The sequence below is a fragment of the Lissotriton helveticus genome, chromosome 9 (genome assembly GCF_964261635.1).
Source record: "Lissotriton helveticus chromosome 9, aLisHel1.1, whole genome shotgun sequence".
Classification (NCBI taxonomy): Eukaryota; Metazoa; Chordata; class Amphibia; order Caudata; family Salamandridae; genus Lissotriton; species Lissotriton helveticus.
In genome coordinates this window covers 776,560,501-776,577,739 of record NC_136070.1, presented here as the reverse complement: position 1 = coordinate 776,577,739, position 17,239 = coordinate 776,560,501, and the positions used below count along the sequence as shown (strand labels likewise).

General features: G+C 42.5%; 1 protein-coding gene across 3 annotated transcripts in view; it reads left to right on the top strand.

The window, feature by feature from the left end:
• Positions 1–17,239, top strand: part of EXOC3L2 (exocyst complex component 3 like 2) — a 547,377-nt gene that overhangs the window by 298,777 nt on the left and 231,361 nt on the right. For all 3 annotated transcript variants that reach the window (XM_078660900.1, XM_078660901.1, XM_078660902.1), the window contains exon 3: positions 11,884–12,526. In XM_078660900.1, coding sequence (XP_078517026.1) covers positions 11,884–12,526 — 643 coding nt within the window. The remainder of the gene's footprint in view (positions 1–11,883; positions 12,527–17,239) is intronic.

Sequence of the window (17,239 nt, the reverse complement as noted above, 5' to 3'; positions counted from 1 at the left end):
GGACACGTTGGGAAGGCAATAAAGACCAGTGCTACCAGGAGAGAGAGGAAGAAGTCGGAAGAGCCAAGTCCCCAACGCCAAGGAGTCTAGGAGGTGATAGACTCAGTCGAGAACCAAGAACAACAATGGTGGAAGAGGAAGGAACCCCTGAGAAGACCCAAGGCGAAACCACTGGCCGGGGGCAAACGAGAACTAGGTCGGGCAGAGCGGTCAAGATCCCCAAGAAATGTGAAGACTTCAGCATGGAGCTCAAGTAAGACCTCATTCCCTTCCCCCCCACTCATGCCCGTGGACTGAGAATTATCATGTTCAAATGTTGTTCTTTGCTAGGGCATTAAAGGGGGGAGATATGTGGTGACGTTCTAGTTGTTCGGGGCGGGCGCCGCGGGCGGAACCGAAAGTGTGCCCATTTTGGATAGTGCCACGATTCCGCAGTCCGTCGGACGCTCTCCCCGGCGCTCAGTCAATAAATACAATAAATACAAGTTTCCACCACAATTACTGGCTCCTTGGTGATTCTTATGGTGGAAACCAATTCGTACAAGTACAGTAGCCACTTTCGTAAGAATGGGAGATGTGCTTGAGATACCCTCTGGACCATGCAGTGTTGCTGGGGATCTCATTCCACATCACGAAAAGGCCTCAGCACACCTGCAGGATTGTGTGCGAAGGTGGAGATCAAAACCCCACACAGAATTATTCAAGGTTCCTTTCCCAGGCTCTCCAGTAAGTAGCTCTTTTGTGACAATTCTTACTTCCTCTGTGTCTGAATTGACCGTCCTGCTGGGACTGAGTGAGGTCAGATGGAGCACCACAACTGAAACATTGCCCCCAGAGTCAACAACAACAATAGTACACAGGGGGTTGTTACGTCACAACGTACAAGGATAACAAGTAAGATTTAAAAGTGTTTTTCGACTTGAGCTGTCTTTATTTGAATGAATGCGTGATTTGTAGGAATGTCAGGTATGTTGGTACACTTTTTCTCAACTTCAAATAACCAAATATTGAATTAAAATTTGCAAGGGCTCCAAATTATGCTTTTTAGGTTAGATGAAGATGTCTGCAGAGGGTGAATAACTCACTGAGCGATTTTATCAGATAGTAACTCGTGTCCTGAAGGCTTAATTAGGCTCTCTGGAACAAATGGATCATGCACATGAGCAGGGCTTGCCTTTGCTCAAATAGCCTAGTGTAATGCCCCTCTTTCATCCGCCTTTCATTAAAAAATACTCCCCTTCCCTTTGCCTGTTTTGAGGGTTAATATGTCATGGAATTATCTTACTTCCTGAGACGTTAGTGCAGAGATGGAGGATGGACAGGGCACTGACAGCCTAAAGCAATCAATCAAACATTTATTGTCTGGCTAATGAAAATCTACACAATATATTCACAGCAAATGTCGATACAAACGTTTAATGAGCAACCTTGTTCAAATGATTATAAACATTCTGGTGATTTGGTTTTTAAGATATGACAAACTCACTATGGCCGTTCGGGCAAAAATGAGTTCAAAAGGAATTAAAACATAAGAGCAAATAAGGTGCGGGCGAAATAAGCAACTTTGTCTTGACCCTATTAACATTATTGTGCACATTATAAGCATGCAACCTAAAATGCATTTAAAAATATTAAAAAAACGTGTATAAACATGTTGATGGCATTTTTAGCATCTCATCTTTATAGCTTCTTGGGTCTGACCTCACGGGTGCAAGTTAATATCAAGGAAATCAAACCCCAGCTGCCGGCATGGTGGAGGCGACATCAATAGCTTTACCTTTTGACCCCGGGGTCATAAGTGCAAGTGAGCATTGCTAGCACATTAAAACCATGACTGCTGGCGTGCTTTCAAGGGCCTAACAACTGTGTGCAAGCATGATGAAGGCAGCTTTTAGCTGCAGTATCTTTTAGTTACACCTCCTTCTGCTGATAGTCTTCGCTGCATCATCTGTACATTGGCCACGCGGGTACTATTTGATGCAATGTGACTTAATAAAAGGAGCGTTTGACGTAAGTGCATTCAGCGGGGTTTGAGCTATATATGTGATTCTACCACGGGCTGGCTCTGCAGCTGCTATTTAGTGTTATTACAACTCATTCAAACCATACTGATTAAAGTGCTTTCAAAGTGCAACCGAAGGATAATAGGTCTATGTGTGCAATTCCAATAAGGAGGGGTCTTCAGCTAGTCTTAGGCCTGGTATCACTGGTATGGATTAACATTATTGAACTTATTAAAAGCATATGGCCTAAAGTGCATTCGAAGGGATAGGGGCTATGTTTGCAACCGCGATTGTGGCCTCCCCCAACCTCAGAATCAGTTCGGGGCAACGACGGAGAGAGCGTGGCCTCCCTTACTGTGAGCATGGTCCAGGTGAGGTGAGGTGTTTTCCCCTGCCAAGAAGGGTGATTGTTACACCAGCTGGCATGGAGGACTAACAGAATATATATCCTTTATAGTGTCACTGTTCTCGTTTTGTGTAATTTAGAGCACATTTCTTCACTTGCAGTAGCATAAATATTTAAGAACAGAGGCCCTGATGAAAGCCTAGGGAGTGATTCCCCGTGTAGGCAGAAACATGTTGGCCCCTAAACAGTCATTTGTTTATACTGTCATTTTGCACTGTTCTGGTTTTTAATTGAAAGAGGCTTACAGTTATTAAAGTTTTCTTATTGTAATTCCTCTATTCCTTTTTAATATTATCACTTTATTGCACTGCACTTTCTGGTTCCTTTTTTCCAATTAGTGATCCCACGCATGGTCAATATGTGATTGTGGGTTTGACCCCAGTCCTACCAGACGGCACTGGAATAAGTCTCATATGATCTAGAGACTCTCCAGCCTTGTACTGTGGATGGCCAGATGATAAAATTAGATCACTAACAAGAATTTTGATGGTAATCCATCTGGATTTTGGGTCTCACCTACCGTTACTAGTGGTCTTGTGTGTTGGAATGTAAACCTTTAAAATGGACTGTTATCTATTCTAGTACTTTACAGACGGAATTGAAGAGCACAGTCTATAGAGAGCATAGTTTTGTTGCCACTCTAGACCCCCGGGTTTTTTTGTATTTCATTAGTGTGCTAGGGGACGTCAACCTGGGCTGGTCTTAAAACTCCCTTAGACCCTCCAACCCTCGTATTTGTTCTCACTTTTAGCAGCATCATCAGTGGCCTGTGATTGCTAATGCAATTTTGCAATATTTAACTCACTGGAACCACACGGGCTAACGTATTCTAAAGGAGGATAAAAAAACATGTATCTGAACATGTTAGTGAACGTTCTTAGCATGTTGTCTTTTAGTTCAGGAGATGTTGGCTGCTTCGTCTTCTGCCTGGGCTCTCGGATGGACTTGCTGGAGGTTGTATATGGTGGCCCCAGTTTCTTTCTTATTATGGTATAGAACTTGGAGATTCTTGCTAAGTCCATAGGGGTAGTGCATGTGTAGACATAATAGATTGCCTTCTTACAGCCTAAGGTAGCCGTGTTCTTTGGGTACGCTTTTGTTTGGATTCAGATCGGAGGGAGACTTGTGCATAAAATGAATAAAGACAGCTCCATGCCTCTCTCTGTATGTCAGTGTCTTGATCCCGGACCCAGCTGTGCCATGCTAAAGGTCATCTCTGCACCGTATTATTTTGCATAAAATACAAATCTATGACCTAAACATTACATGTCATTCTCTGTCACAGCAACATCACGTCTTTGAGCTTGTTAATGATTCAGATTTATGTCCAGAGGTTACAGAGAGATCTCTCAAGCAAGTGCATTAACCGCCTGAGGTAACTTAACAGTACTGTACTTGGGAACATAGGTCTCTGCAGCAGGGGCACAAACTCTCAAGCTATCCTAAAAACCAGTCTATTTGTGACCAATTAAGTAAGGCAGAATGCCCTCACTTTACTCAAAGTTTAGAATTTCTTTAAAGTAAAGTCTGTATAAGCCATAGGCTGAACTGTCACTGAACAGACCCTCATTGCCTGGCCCTTTTCTGCTGGAACACCAGGATTACGAATTTGTGGGTTCCCGGTGCATTTTTTCCAGATTCCAGGATGCAGAGGGTGCCTTTAGAGGCTTTTGTCCTCGAGTGTCTCACATTATTTTCTGTCCTTGTTCGGCTCTACATCACCTCTCGGCGAAGCTGATGATGGCAGGATGTAGTTTATGTTCTGAATTATTTTCCGCCGGCTTCCTGGCGCTCGCCCTCTGGCTGCCGACTATCCTCTGGGTGGTAAAGAAAATAAGCAGTCGGGACCCAGTGCCAAAACACAGTTTGTCACACGCAGGGAACAACTGTTCTGTTTAACTTATTACTTCCCCGAGCTGCTCTGTTTGTGTATGTTAAGAAATGGAAATAATAATGCGCCGCGCTGCCGAGAAGATGTCCTGTTTACGGGGAAGGCGCACAGGAGGTTGAATCCAAATGATCCTGGGGAGATAAACTAACACGGCCCTTGTGTTCTTCTCAGGGACAGGCCTTGCTATCTCGAGGAGAATTGAGCTATGCCAGGCAGAGCCCACCCTCCCCTCAGAGGTAAATAACCCGTTTGACAGGCTGACAATCCAGTGCTTTGATAGAAACTGCCCTCCTCGGGCAGAGGACTTTGTGTTGATAGAGTTCGCTCCCCAAAACAAGATCTATTTACTTTGAGTGTTAAAAGTTCACCTCATAATCTAGGCTTTAACTTTCTAGATGGCAAGGTTTGTATGGGCATAGCAGGCAACACTCAAGTCCAATGATCCATCTATGTCTGTTTGTTTGACTGGTGGTATGAGGTACACCGTAACTGCTGTTTCAGTCCCCTACCTTATGTATAAACCGTTGTCTCCCTCAGCATATGGGTCTCAGGTGCAGAACCTTTGCCCTTTGGTTGCTGGGAATCAGGGCACAAGTCCTAAAAAAAGAAGTGGGGGGGACGCTGACGTCACAACAGTAAGTGACATCACGAAAGGTGACTTGCACCATCAGATTCATTGCCTCCCCTCACTCACCCCTTAGAAGCAATTGCATCAGAGAAGCCAGTGCGCGAGCAGCGTCCTGAATGGGCTCTGATCTCGTCCCAGATAGGCCAAAGAGTGAAATTGTGGCTCTATTTGCTCCAGTTATCGTGCCCCCGGTAAAATAAGTGGGGGGACGCCATCCACCCGCGTGGTACCCCGACTCGAGCCCTGCTGGGAATCACCTGGAAGTGTAGGTCTCATGCCTTTGTATTTGGGGCTGCAATAGAGGCTCAGCATGCCATTAGAGAGGAGGAGGTTCGCACAAAGGCACAGGGGCCACCTGTCCTTGGCTCCTGCAGGCAGAGGGTCCACACGTTAAATCTATCCACTGAAATGGCAACTGTTGGCCTACACAATGACTGCATGTTGCTGCACTCACTTTCAACGTGGCCTATTGACCCCCAGGTCGGTATTCATTCTGTCTCTGAGAAGGGTGCAACAGGAGTCGGTACCCTTTACATTTTCTCACAGCCACAAGAATGGCCTTCCCTCCATCTTCACCCTACACTAGTGACAGCGGGCATCAATTGGCATCGAGGAAGTTGCATGGTGCCATGTTCAACAATAATTAACAACTCTGTATGTGCTCACGCCCTTGCCAAATCTACAAACCTCAGTTGCGCATTCACCTTTTTTATAATGCACTCTAACCTCCATATATCCTCGAATAAAATTCCACCTTAAATAATGTGTACTCATGTTATATATTTTGTATTTTACTTACAGCTATGTTGTATCTTGATTAATTTGTACTCATGTTGAAAATGAGGTATGTAAGTTATATCTTACTTAATTTTTGCATATCTTAAACTACACACTTGACTTATTGTTGGTTGATTAATTTTAATTTCACCCTTTGCTAAATTACACCTTGTTTATGTACACATAACATATTCCTTTCTGATTCCAATGTCCCCCGGATAGGACTGCCCCTTAGTGCTGCCTGGTATACAGTATAAATGGAGAAATCATTTCTGGTCATTAGTAACATGCTCCCCTAACAAAAAACTAAAGCCATGTGTTAACTCAAGCTATTTCATGTCTTAAAAACATTTTTGTAGCCTAGTTAACTTTGCTTGGGAAAAAATATTTCTTAAATATCCAGAATGTAATATTCTACAGAAAAGTCTCTGTGAGAATCCTCAAATGCTCTTTGCAGACATGTACATCAACTCTGCTTAAGAGAACACCAAAATGAATCTGTTTTTAATGATACACAATACTTCTGCATTAGTAAACTTAATGCAATCATAATGCTCCAGTGCAGAAACATCTTACATTCTCTACTGTTCCAAGCTCACCACTCAGTTCGATCAGGCGACAGGTCATCCTTAAACGTTTATGATAGTGTAATGTGATGGTCCTAAAAAATGATCAAAACCTCGATTTGTTTGAACCCAGTTTTCTCTCTCTTAAATCAAATCATGCATTATATTCAATCCTGAATCCCCGCTTGCCACGTGGGCCCCCTAGCCAGTAGGGACTATAAACTGAATTCTGCCCTGTATATCTACCACAGACCCTACTCCTCTGGATCTCTCTCAGGATCATCTAACACAAAGTATTTTCACACCTGGGGTTCTGTTTCAAGGTTTGCTGTGCAACATTTTGAGACCCTTGTATGGCTCTATTGACCTGCAGGACAGAAATGGAACCGATTCTCAGAATTTTGTATTATTTTCTATTAGAAATAGCACTAGGAAAAATCCATAACTAATTAGTAAACACTACAACACCCTGTAACTGTTGACAGCAATTGGAAGCCCTAATAATAGAGGTGATATTAAATCATCATTCACAGGTTCTGTGATAATCTGAAACTTGCGCTGACAAAGTCAAACCTAGTGCTACCAAATAATACATGTGGTACAATTTACACCATCACTGTGGCCCTAATCAAATCAACTCATACTAAAGGTGGCATTTACGGCCTTGGCGTTGCAAAATCTGCCACTCTGACTATTAGCCGCTTTGCACCTTTGTTGGTTTGATCATTACATTCACTCGCTTAAATCTAAATCTAAATACTATTAAAGCCACCTTTGTCCGAAACTAACCGGGCATATATTTTAGTGATTTCCGAAAGGTGATAACAATGCAATGTAAAATGTCCTTCTCCAAAGCTAAGGTAGCAGATGTGTGTCTTTTGATCACATCTCCCAACTCACACAGTATAAGAGCATTGTACCAACTTCTCTCAATTTCATATCACCCTTGAAACTGAAAATGTATGTGATCTGGTACTCGGTCAACCTCAATGATCAAAGAAAGGTCCTTCGATGCATTGCAAGAAAATATGGTGAACTCTCCTCTCCCTTAAACAGACACATGTTAAAATCTAAAAGTAAAGCCTATGAAAGAAATGTTATTGTAACTAAATAGATTGATTGTAGTGATCAAGTGAATGAGGCAAAAACAGACGTAGTAAGGTTTTTTCAAATGCTGAAAAAATCTAGCACGGAGGTGAGGGAACATAGAATCAAAAGAAGCAAGCGGGATGAGATTGCTGAGATTTTTCACAAGAAAATAAGCTCAGTCTGACAGGAAAACTACCCCAGATGTTGTGTCTCCCTACAACATAAATTCCTCCAGCATCACTATAAGTAAGAAAAGAAACATATCATAGACTAATTTCTGACATATTGCGTAGGACCAACTTATAGAATGTTTGATCACATGAAACCCTCTAGCTATGAGGAAGATCCAATATTGCAAACCAGGTTAAAGAAATTAGATTACTATGTGCATCCTATCACAGGTGTGCTATACAAAATTGGGTTATTAATTGCGAAGGATGTGTCTCCATCAGAAGTAATAGGTCCACAATTGCCTCCTTTCTTGGAGCAAAGTGCTCTATTGCAGCACTTGGCCCTCTCAGGATAGCGGAGCAGAGCAGTCCAAGGCCTACTCGGGGGAGGTAGTTAGGAATAGCAATACTGGTTCGCTAGCCAACAACAATAATAAATAAATGATTGTCCAATCAAAGCTTTTACTTTTAAAAATGAAAAAGTATTCTTTATCACCCACACAAACACTACTAAATAGTACACATTATATTTCAAATATGTATATCAGGTAGATAGGAGTAAATTTTCTGACACTCTATTATCACATTTCACAGTATGTGTTGAACCATATAATCACACTGCCCCCCACCTGAATCAGCTGGAACATCACTCTTTAAAGGGATGTCTTTATATATGAGGCAGGCCAACTGGCTTTGTCAACGGATCACTACATTAATGTATAAAGCAGGCCTATTAGCTTTCCAAAAGGATCCTCACATCAATATAAAAGGCAGGACAACTGGCTGTGTCAAAGAGTCACCACATTAGTAAATCAGCCGCAAGCCCTGATTTATTATTAAAACCAACACAATCAATAAACATGATCTAATACATTCATGATTAATTTTACCACAAGCATTGCAATTTTTATTAATAATCATTATCAATAAACCATCTTAAGTCATGTTAGAGTCTTTTTTTACTTCTTCCGGCTACATAATGCTGCGTATGTCCAACTACTACAGGGTCCCTGCATTCCACAAACCCAAGAGCTTAGGTTCCAGCTTTGGAAGTGCTTGAAATGAATGAACAAATCTCTTTAGGTCATAAATAAAATCTACCCTGAAACTTAGGATACATTTTTGTAAACACTTTGAGGGAGGCTGCTGCACTTCCGGCAGCCCCGAAAACACTTGCACATAATGTTGGTGGAGAACTTGCCCAGTTTGGGGCACCACAGGGAGAGAGAAATATGCAAATTAAGACCCTTGTGGGGCATTGTGTCTGGCTCCTCCGTGGCAAGAACGCAAATTAAATGACAGTGTCACTCTATTCTGCAGCCTCGCGGCATCCTTTTCTTTTGTTTAGCAGCCTTGTGTTGTATTTCACAATCTTCTTGTGAGTGTTCCAGTCCCACTTGGGGCACACAATAGTCACTGTAGTTGAGGCAGGGCCAGGAGCCTAATCCCACGCCGCTACGCTTGCTCCCTACTTGGCCAATACCTCTTTGGGAACCAGGCAGAGGTAGGGTGGTGTGTGGCCCAGGTCACCCCAGTCATTGGTTCGGGTGGTGGGGGGTGCAAACCGCAATATGGGGTGGCGCCGGGGCACCCACTCCTCCTTTTTGGTCTTCTGTCTCTGAGGTATGGGGTCTTCTGGGACTCATGCCTGGGCCCGAATCGTGCCCTGGGAGGGGCCCTATGTATGACACCCCTCAAAAGGAGGTGATATTTAATAATAAATTTCATGTTGCACCATCTTCCGGACCATGGCCCACCCCAGGGATAACATAACACATGTATTTGTAAAGCACACATTCACCCAGGGTATCTTGGCGCTGAATAACTGATGTTTATTGTCACCCAACCCAATGGCACTCATTTTATTAACCTCAGAAGGATGAAAGGTTGAGTGGACCTGCCAGGATTCGAACCTGTGATCATGAGGTCAAACTCAGGCCCCTACAGCAGATGCATTAGTCCACCCACCAGCCCGGGATATTTATAAAAAAAATACAGCAGAGAGCTTAGCACCCTTTTTCTTTGTTGTTATGGCAGTTCTTCAAGGCGGTATACGTGGACAAGGTTTCTTCATTTATGGCTTATATTACTACTGGTGGCCAGCGATGGCCACCAGGAGTATTTACAACAGACCTTTTGACCTCCAAAGGGTGCACTTTGTAGTGATCTGGGTTACTGTCTCCCTGTGTCAGCCTTCTGCTTTACCTAACTCCAAGTGCTCCTCTCCTGCTGGAGGGGGCTATTGTAAACCCATCATCAGACAACAGACCTCTTGGCCTCCAAAGGGTGGACTTTGTAGTGATCTGGGTTACTGTCTCCCTGTGTCAGCCTTCTGCTTTACCTAACTCCAAGTGCTCCTCTCCTGCTGGAGTGGGCTATTGTAAGCCCATCATCAGAGCACCCTCCAGCATTCACTCCCATTCCCCATAGCCTCCTGGCAGTCTTGCAGAGCACCTGAGATGTCAATAGATTCCAGGTCTTTCCCCCAACAGGTCCTCAAGGGGCATAAGGTGGCCAGCACCACTGGTCCTGGAGAGACCCATCCCAGTCCGCGGGACAGCTGGATTTTACATCCTTAGTCCATCTTGGCCGGGCATCAGATGGCTTCTCTTTTCAGCTCACCATTCATCGCCTTCCAAATCCCAGGGCCTTCTTGTCTGTCTTTTCCTTGTGCAGGGGTTTTTAAGTGGGGTTAGTATGTTCTAGACGCAGGGCGCCCTGGCCAATCCTACGATGCCACATCAACACTCCACTCATGTCCCAACCTCCTAAACAGCATTTTGGGGCAATCCAGTTGGTGCTGTCAAGTTTTCTCCAAACAGAGCTCTTCTGAGAGCCCCCACTCCACCCTTAGCAGACACTATTGACAGATCCATTCCAACCAAAACATCATAAAAAAAAACAACTGTATTGTCTCCAGATGTCTAGGTTCCCTCCTTTATTCAGTGGGGCGGGTTGTCGAAGCCCAGGTGCAGTGTGACAACCTAATTATCAGATGCAGATTTTCCTCACTTCCCCTTTCTCTCCCAGGAACTGGACCATTCACTGATAATTGCTACTTTTGTGTGAGGAGGACGTATTTCTTTGCTCTAGAGTAGAGTAATAAACTGGACCATTAGTGGGACAAGGGCTTTAAATCTGGTTATGAGCTGGGCTACAGAAACATGACAACTCTTTAAGTCCCATAAGGGGTGGCTGTAAATTGTTGGGAACTGCAATTTTAAACGTGGTGCTCTCTTTTTACCCCAGTTGGAGATCTTGCTGTACTGTGAAGGCCTAAGTGAAGCGATACTGCAATTTAGGGCAGATTTCACATATATATTTAACACAGTGAAAGCACTACAGATTTGCCAGTAAACCCTACTGACTTATCTATGAATGCCAACTAAAATTATGAGGCCTACCTTAGGTCAGCACCTATTCTTGCAGACTCTAATCTGCGCCAGACTACCTGTGCTCAATTACTGGGCTGCACATAACCATAGTCGGACACACATTCGCGTATAGGTACACATGTAACCAGCTTAGTGCCCGTTACCCTAGGTGCACCACAGCAGCCTTATCTTTAAAACACAGACACTGGCAGTAAGCACACTCAGTACAATTAGCTTGAAATTACTGTGAGTGGGACTCAGGTAGTGAGACTCACCCAGAGTAAATATACAAACAACAGATAATTAAAAGCGAAAAATCCTGGTGGACTAAATGGGCGAAACCCATTTGCATCATTTGACATATGTTATGGAAGTCATGGAAAACTAAACTGTGTTGCCTTACACCTCAAGGTTTATTTAAAGGTAAACAACCTTCATCCAGACTTTCATTCTCATTTCTGCTCCAGATACAGTTCTAAAGCATCTATAGTGACCTTGAAAATGTGTGATGATAATGACAGTTGCCTCATAACTCATTTAGACATGCATGAAACTAAACAGTGTGTGTGATATTTCGGTGTTGCTTGCATTTCACTCTTCAATGCTCACATTTTATTGACTGCCCAAGTTTTAATTGTGCCCTTTCATGCAACAGGTGTGTTCTTTCAATACCTGCGGTATGACCGTTAAATACTGCCTGTCTGACATTCTAGTGTTGCACATTGTTAGATTCAGAAGCTGAATGTATGTTAACTTCCAAAATTGGCATTGTGTGTGACTTTCAATGGCTCCTTGCACATGACCTTGTGGGTGGATGGATGGGTGAATGCTTTTATGTGTAGCCTGCCAATGAGTCCCTTAAGTGAACTCCCATCATTGCTTGTGTGTACCCTTCTAAATTTGGCCACTGTGTCGCAATATGGTCATTCTTTTCATTGATGTGTTATGTGACAATTGATTGTTTCTTCTGTCTTTCTAGTTTTAGAAATTCATCAGCTGATACAAAAGCGGGATCTGTTGGTAGCCGACATGCATATCATTGACCTGGAGGCTGAATGTGACTTGGAAAATCAAAGGGGCTCTGAGAGCATAGAAGTGAGCAAGGACAGTGGCCGGAAAACCAAGGACGTTGCCCTATTGTACCAGGCCCTTATGGAGCAGCTCTGGGGTGTGGTGGATGAGTCTCTGACAATCAGGAGAATCTATGAGCCCCTGGAGGATGTGATTCGAGTCATCGACCAAGAGGAGGCCACGGACAAGAAGACACTTGAAGCAAGGGGTGGCCCCACTGTGACAGGCACCAGGCCAAGAGAGATGAAAAGGAGATGGGCTGAAGCAGTCAAGATGTCCATGACCAAGAGACTCTGCCAGTGCACCGAGGGGAAGGGGGTTTCGATCTCAGCACAGATGGACAAACTAAAGAAGTGTGCTGTGGAGGACCTTTATGCTGTGAAAAACCACCTCATCTGTATGTATCCAAAGGAATATGAGGTCTTCAAAGTCTACTTGAAGAGCTGCCATGATGGCATTGCCAGCTGGCTTGCTGAGGTAGTCCAGAGGAACCTGGAGGACATCAATGATCTCTATGTTGTTCTCGATTGGAACAGTAACATTTATAATAGGTAAGGATCAATGGATGACTTGGGAGTGGCAAGAAGCGAAAACCAATAACTAATAGAGGATCCTTTTTAATCTTACTGTCTCTGGTGAGGCATTTTGAGTGTTGTACATTTTTAAGGGAAAAGCACTTAGAAACTCATATGAAATGGCAATATCTCTCTACCTTGATCAGCCCTAACTAAGGGCCAATACAATTCTGTCAATACACCATATTCCTCATCAGGATCACATGTCACATCCCACTGAATATATATATATCTATATTCACAAAACAAACGCAAAGGTTAAAGTAACGTTATATTTAGGTAAAATATTCAGTAACAATGTAACATCTTAAACTATAAAAACCTCTGAAATTCTCCAGTTATAGTTATCTCAAGCAACTATAACTCGTGCCCTAAGGTAACTATAACTCTTACCCCCGACATGCACTGTTTTCTATAATTTTACTGCAATTTTTGCAGTGATATTATTAATGAAACATAGATGTCATGAGTGATGTAATATGTGGGGTAATTCAGTGCATGGCGAGGGGGCAGCCACCACTTACTTGTTAGGGGCTGCCGGGGACCCTCCAAGGCATGCTGCAGGAGCTGGCATTGTTCTTACCTAGAGGGAGCAGCTACTAATGCTGCTCCCTCCAGGTAGAAACTATATTTTGATCTATTTCTCTACCCGCGACAGTGCTGACAGGGAAACGGATCAATAGTCAGCTCCCAGCCAGCGGTAGCAGTTTCAAAGCTCCTGCCGGCTGGAAGCAGACTATGTATTTGCTCCCGCATGGCAAAAAGTTTGAAAATACTCCCACCAAGCAGGAGCAAACATAAGTTTCCCTGTGCGCAAACTGCTATGTCTCGGGGTGGGCTCTGCAGGATGCAGCTAGTGAGGCAACCCTGGGGAATAGGTACCCCCTCGTTTTTCAAACAATTAGCAGCCCTGGGGTGTGGGGTCCCTGGAGCCTATAGAGGCCCAGAGATGGTGGAGGCATGCCACCCCCTCGTCTTAAAAATATGTCTTTGGTCCAGGCAGTGTTCCTCATCTTTGGACCAGGCAGGGTTCCTCTAGGACTACAATACCATGTCTAAGTGGCACGGTATCCCTACCCTGCCCCCTCATATCTTTTAAAAAAACATGTTTTAGGACTTGGGACTAGGATGGCTGCCACCACTTTCTGGTTGAGGTGGTGGCACTGAATCCGATTTCAGCTTGAAATCTTTCGGGATCCGCAGAGGCTCCATGTCCCTAGATATACAAAGCTTCTGATTATTAACTGCTCAAAAACTACTGAACAGAGTTACACCAAAACACAAAACAAAAGGCCCTCTTTCTGGACCAAGCTCTATCTTTCCACCAAACCTGGTGTAATCTGTTCAGCGGTACAGGTTGTAGCTGTGTCTAAATTTCCTATGTGAAAATGCATGGGGAAAATGCATTTTGGGACCCTCTCTTTTTTCTCGGCCCCTGCCTAATGGATTACTATGAAACTTTCCATGCACATGCTAGTGAAAAACTAGCACTTTTTTGGAAAGTTTCATGGATATTCGTCAATTGGCGCCAGTTATTAGCAACACAATCACGATCCTAACTATAAGTACCATTGCCTCTGGGTAATTTATCTATCTATCTATCTATCTATCTATCTATCTATCTATCTATCTATCTATCTATCTATCTATCTATCTATCTATCTATCTATCTATCTATCTATCTATCTATCTATCTATCTATCTATCTATCTATCTATCTATTTATCTATCTATCTATCTATCCTACTGGCTGTTGCCAATAAGTAGTTATAGTTAGGACCATGTTTCCATAGGTAAAGCATTTTTTGACTTGCCTATATATTTGGCGTTGCTTTATGAATCTTCACGAAATTTTCAAAAACAAAAGTGCACCGGTGATTCTTGTTGCACATTGAAACTTTCGGGGTGATATGTCAAGTGTGGGCTGATAAAAAGAAGGGGATCAAAACAAGTGTGTTGCCCATGTTAATTCCCATAGGAGCTTTAAACTCGACTACAGCCTGAACCACTAGACGGAATTACACCAAATTTGGCAGAAAGCTAGCTTTTGGTTCGCTGATTATGCTTTTGTTATTTGGTGTAAATCCCTTTAGTAGTTGTTGAGAGATTTAAGGAAATTTGTATCTGCAATCATGGCTAATTTGCAAATAACTGCAAGCTCATGCAGGCATCGGTAGCTCCGATTGGCTGCCAACACTTCAATGAGTAAGTGTTGGCTGCTATCTTTGGTCCCACAAAAATTTGTAAAAAAAATAAAAGGTGGCAGGGTAGAGGGACCCTGGCATGGAAAAGAGCATTTTATTAGAAAACATTTGCTGCAAATTTGTGGCAATTTATTTAAAAAAAAACAAGTGCGGTCTCCCGCTTTAATGGCCCTGTGGATTGCGACCCACCCCTGGCCAGTCCCTGCTATGTCCTGGCCACCCCAGGACATTGCTGTTTGTGTTTGCTTGGCGGGAGCTGACAACTTCCATTAAGAAAAAGCATACACTCGGGTTCTAGAAAGCAGGAGCTGTCAAAGTCAAAGTCAAAAAGGTTTTTATTTGATCTGGTACTCAACTGAGGACCACAAACATTTTTTAAAACAGTTTACAGAGAATCAAAAATACACATCAATATAATTTTAAAAAAGATTTCAAAAATTTATAGAAGTTATAACAGACCCATTCATCAGTCGGTTGTTTACATAATGATAGTAAGCTGTCAACAGTAGTGATGTTATATTTCTGATATATCGGCCCTACATATCTTTTCCGTGCTTTTACTATAGTATCGTGTGGACAAACAAATAATATGTGCACAATATCTTGCACTCCCCCGAAACACAGTTTACACATAGGGGAGTCTCCTGGTGACCATTTAGATGTATAGGCAGAAACCGGTAAGATTCCTAAACGCAGCATAATTATGGACCTTCTTGCTCCGTGTGTTAGACAGAGCCCCAAATATGGCCGAGATTGCTTGTATTCCAGTGATTGTGTAAAGATTTTATAAGTAGACAACTTACTACAATGAACTAGATCTAGATCGTAACTTAATCTCGGAGTAAAGCATTTCAAAAAGAGGTTTAACTGAGATTTTGACCAAGATGACAGAATAACTTTTGTGAGGCATGCTAATTTGAATGCCTCAACCATATTCTTGGTAAAGGTAAGACATTCAGATTCGGGTTTAAAAATCTCAATTTTTAACAAAAATCTCAGTGTTCCTTCTTTTGCATGCAAGATGTTGTAGGCCCATCTGATAATATTTGCCACAGCTGTGGCATACGAACTTGTTAGTGCGAATTCCAGTCTTAGTGCCTGTACAGATGTCGATGAAGCGACCTTTAATAGTCTTTTCAAAATCTTTCCTTCTGCTAAATCCATGAAAGACCATTGTTTCATTGGTAAGTGTTCAGTAGCGTAAGACAGTACCGCAGGTATTTTTACTTTGTACACTTTGAGTAAAGAGGAAAAATGCCTATTTCCAGTGGCCATATACAATCGAGAAAGCGCCCCTGCATGTATCTCAGATTTTTTCTTTAGATTGTCGATTTGTTTGAAATTTTGTATATTCTTTGAAAAAATTCTTCCAAGATAGGTATATTCATTTACTTCCTCTACTCTTTTCCCATTGAGGTACCAGCTATATTTAGCACTTTTTTTTCGACCAGAGAACGCTACCACTTTAGTCTTTGTTAGGTTAGGAATTAAAAAGTGGACCTTCGAATAGTCATTCAAGGAATTCAGCAGATTTTGAAGGCCAAATGGTGTGAGATCTACCAGGACTATATCATCTGCATATAACAATGAATGTATGCTCTGAGATGCAACCTTTGGGGGCAGGCTAGTGCATTGCTGCAGATGAAAAGGTAAATCGCTTAGGTAAAGCGAAAATAAAATTGGGGCAAGGAGGCATCCTTGCTTAAGTCCATTCAAGGTATTAATTGGTTTTGTAATACCCTTCTCACTTCCCATTTGAACCTGGGACCAGGTGTTTGTGTGTAACATAATTATTAGTTGCAGTAGGTGTTCAGAAATCCCCAGTTTTCTCAATTTTCTCCATAGAGTTGGCCTATCAACGCGATCGAACGCAGTTGAATAATCTATAAATGCAGCATACACTGGTTGAGATCTACGTCTAGTATATTTGTCAAGTATAGTCTGGAGAATTGAGATATTGTCTATTACTGAGTGATTTGGACGAAAACCAGCTTGATACATCGGTATTATTCCTTGTGAAAAGCACCAACTTTTTAATCGATCCAATACCTCTGCTGCAAAAATCTTGCCTGTAGCGTCCATTAATGCAATTTGGCGGTAATTACTAGCAATATTCCGGTTCCCTTTTTTATATATGGGGATTATAGTACTTCCCTGCCAAGATTTTGGTATTTTCCTGGTGCAGAAGATGTGATTAAATAATGTTGTTAACATCTGACTCCAATGTTTGGGATTGGACTGCAATACTTTAATCGGTATTAGATCAGGGCCTGACGCAGAAGTACATCGAGCTTTTCTAATGTGCATTTCAATAGAAAATACTGTACATTTTTCCATTGGTGAGGGTTTAGATTCTAAAAAGAGTTCAACAGTATTACTATCATCATTAGATGGGTTTGCTTTATATAGGTCATTTAGATATCCTTCCCAGTCCTGCGGTGGTACTGGTATGGCATGTAGTGTCTTTTTAGTTCCAATTATTTTG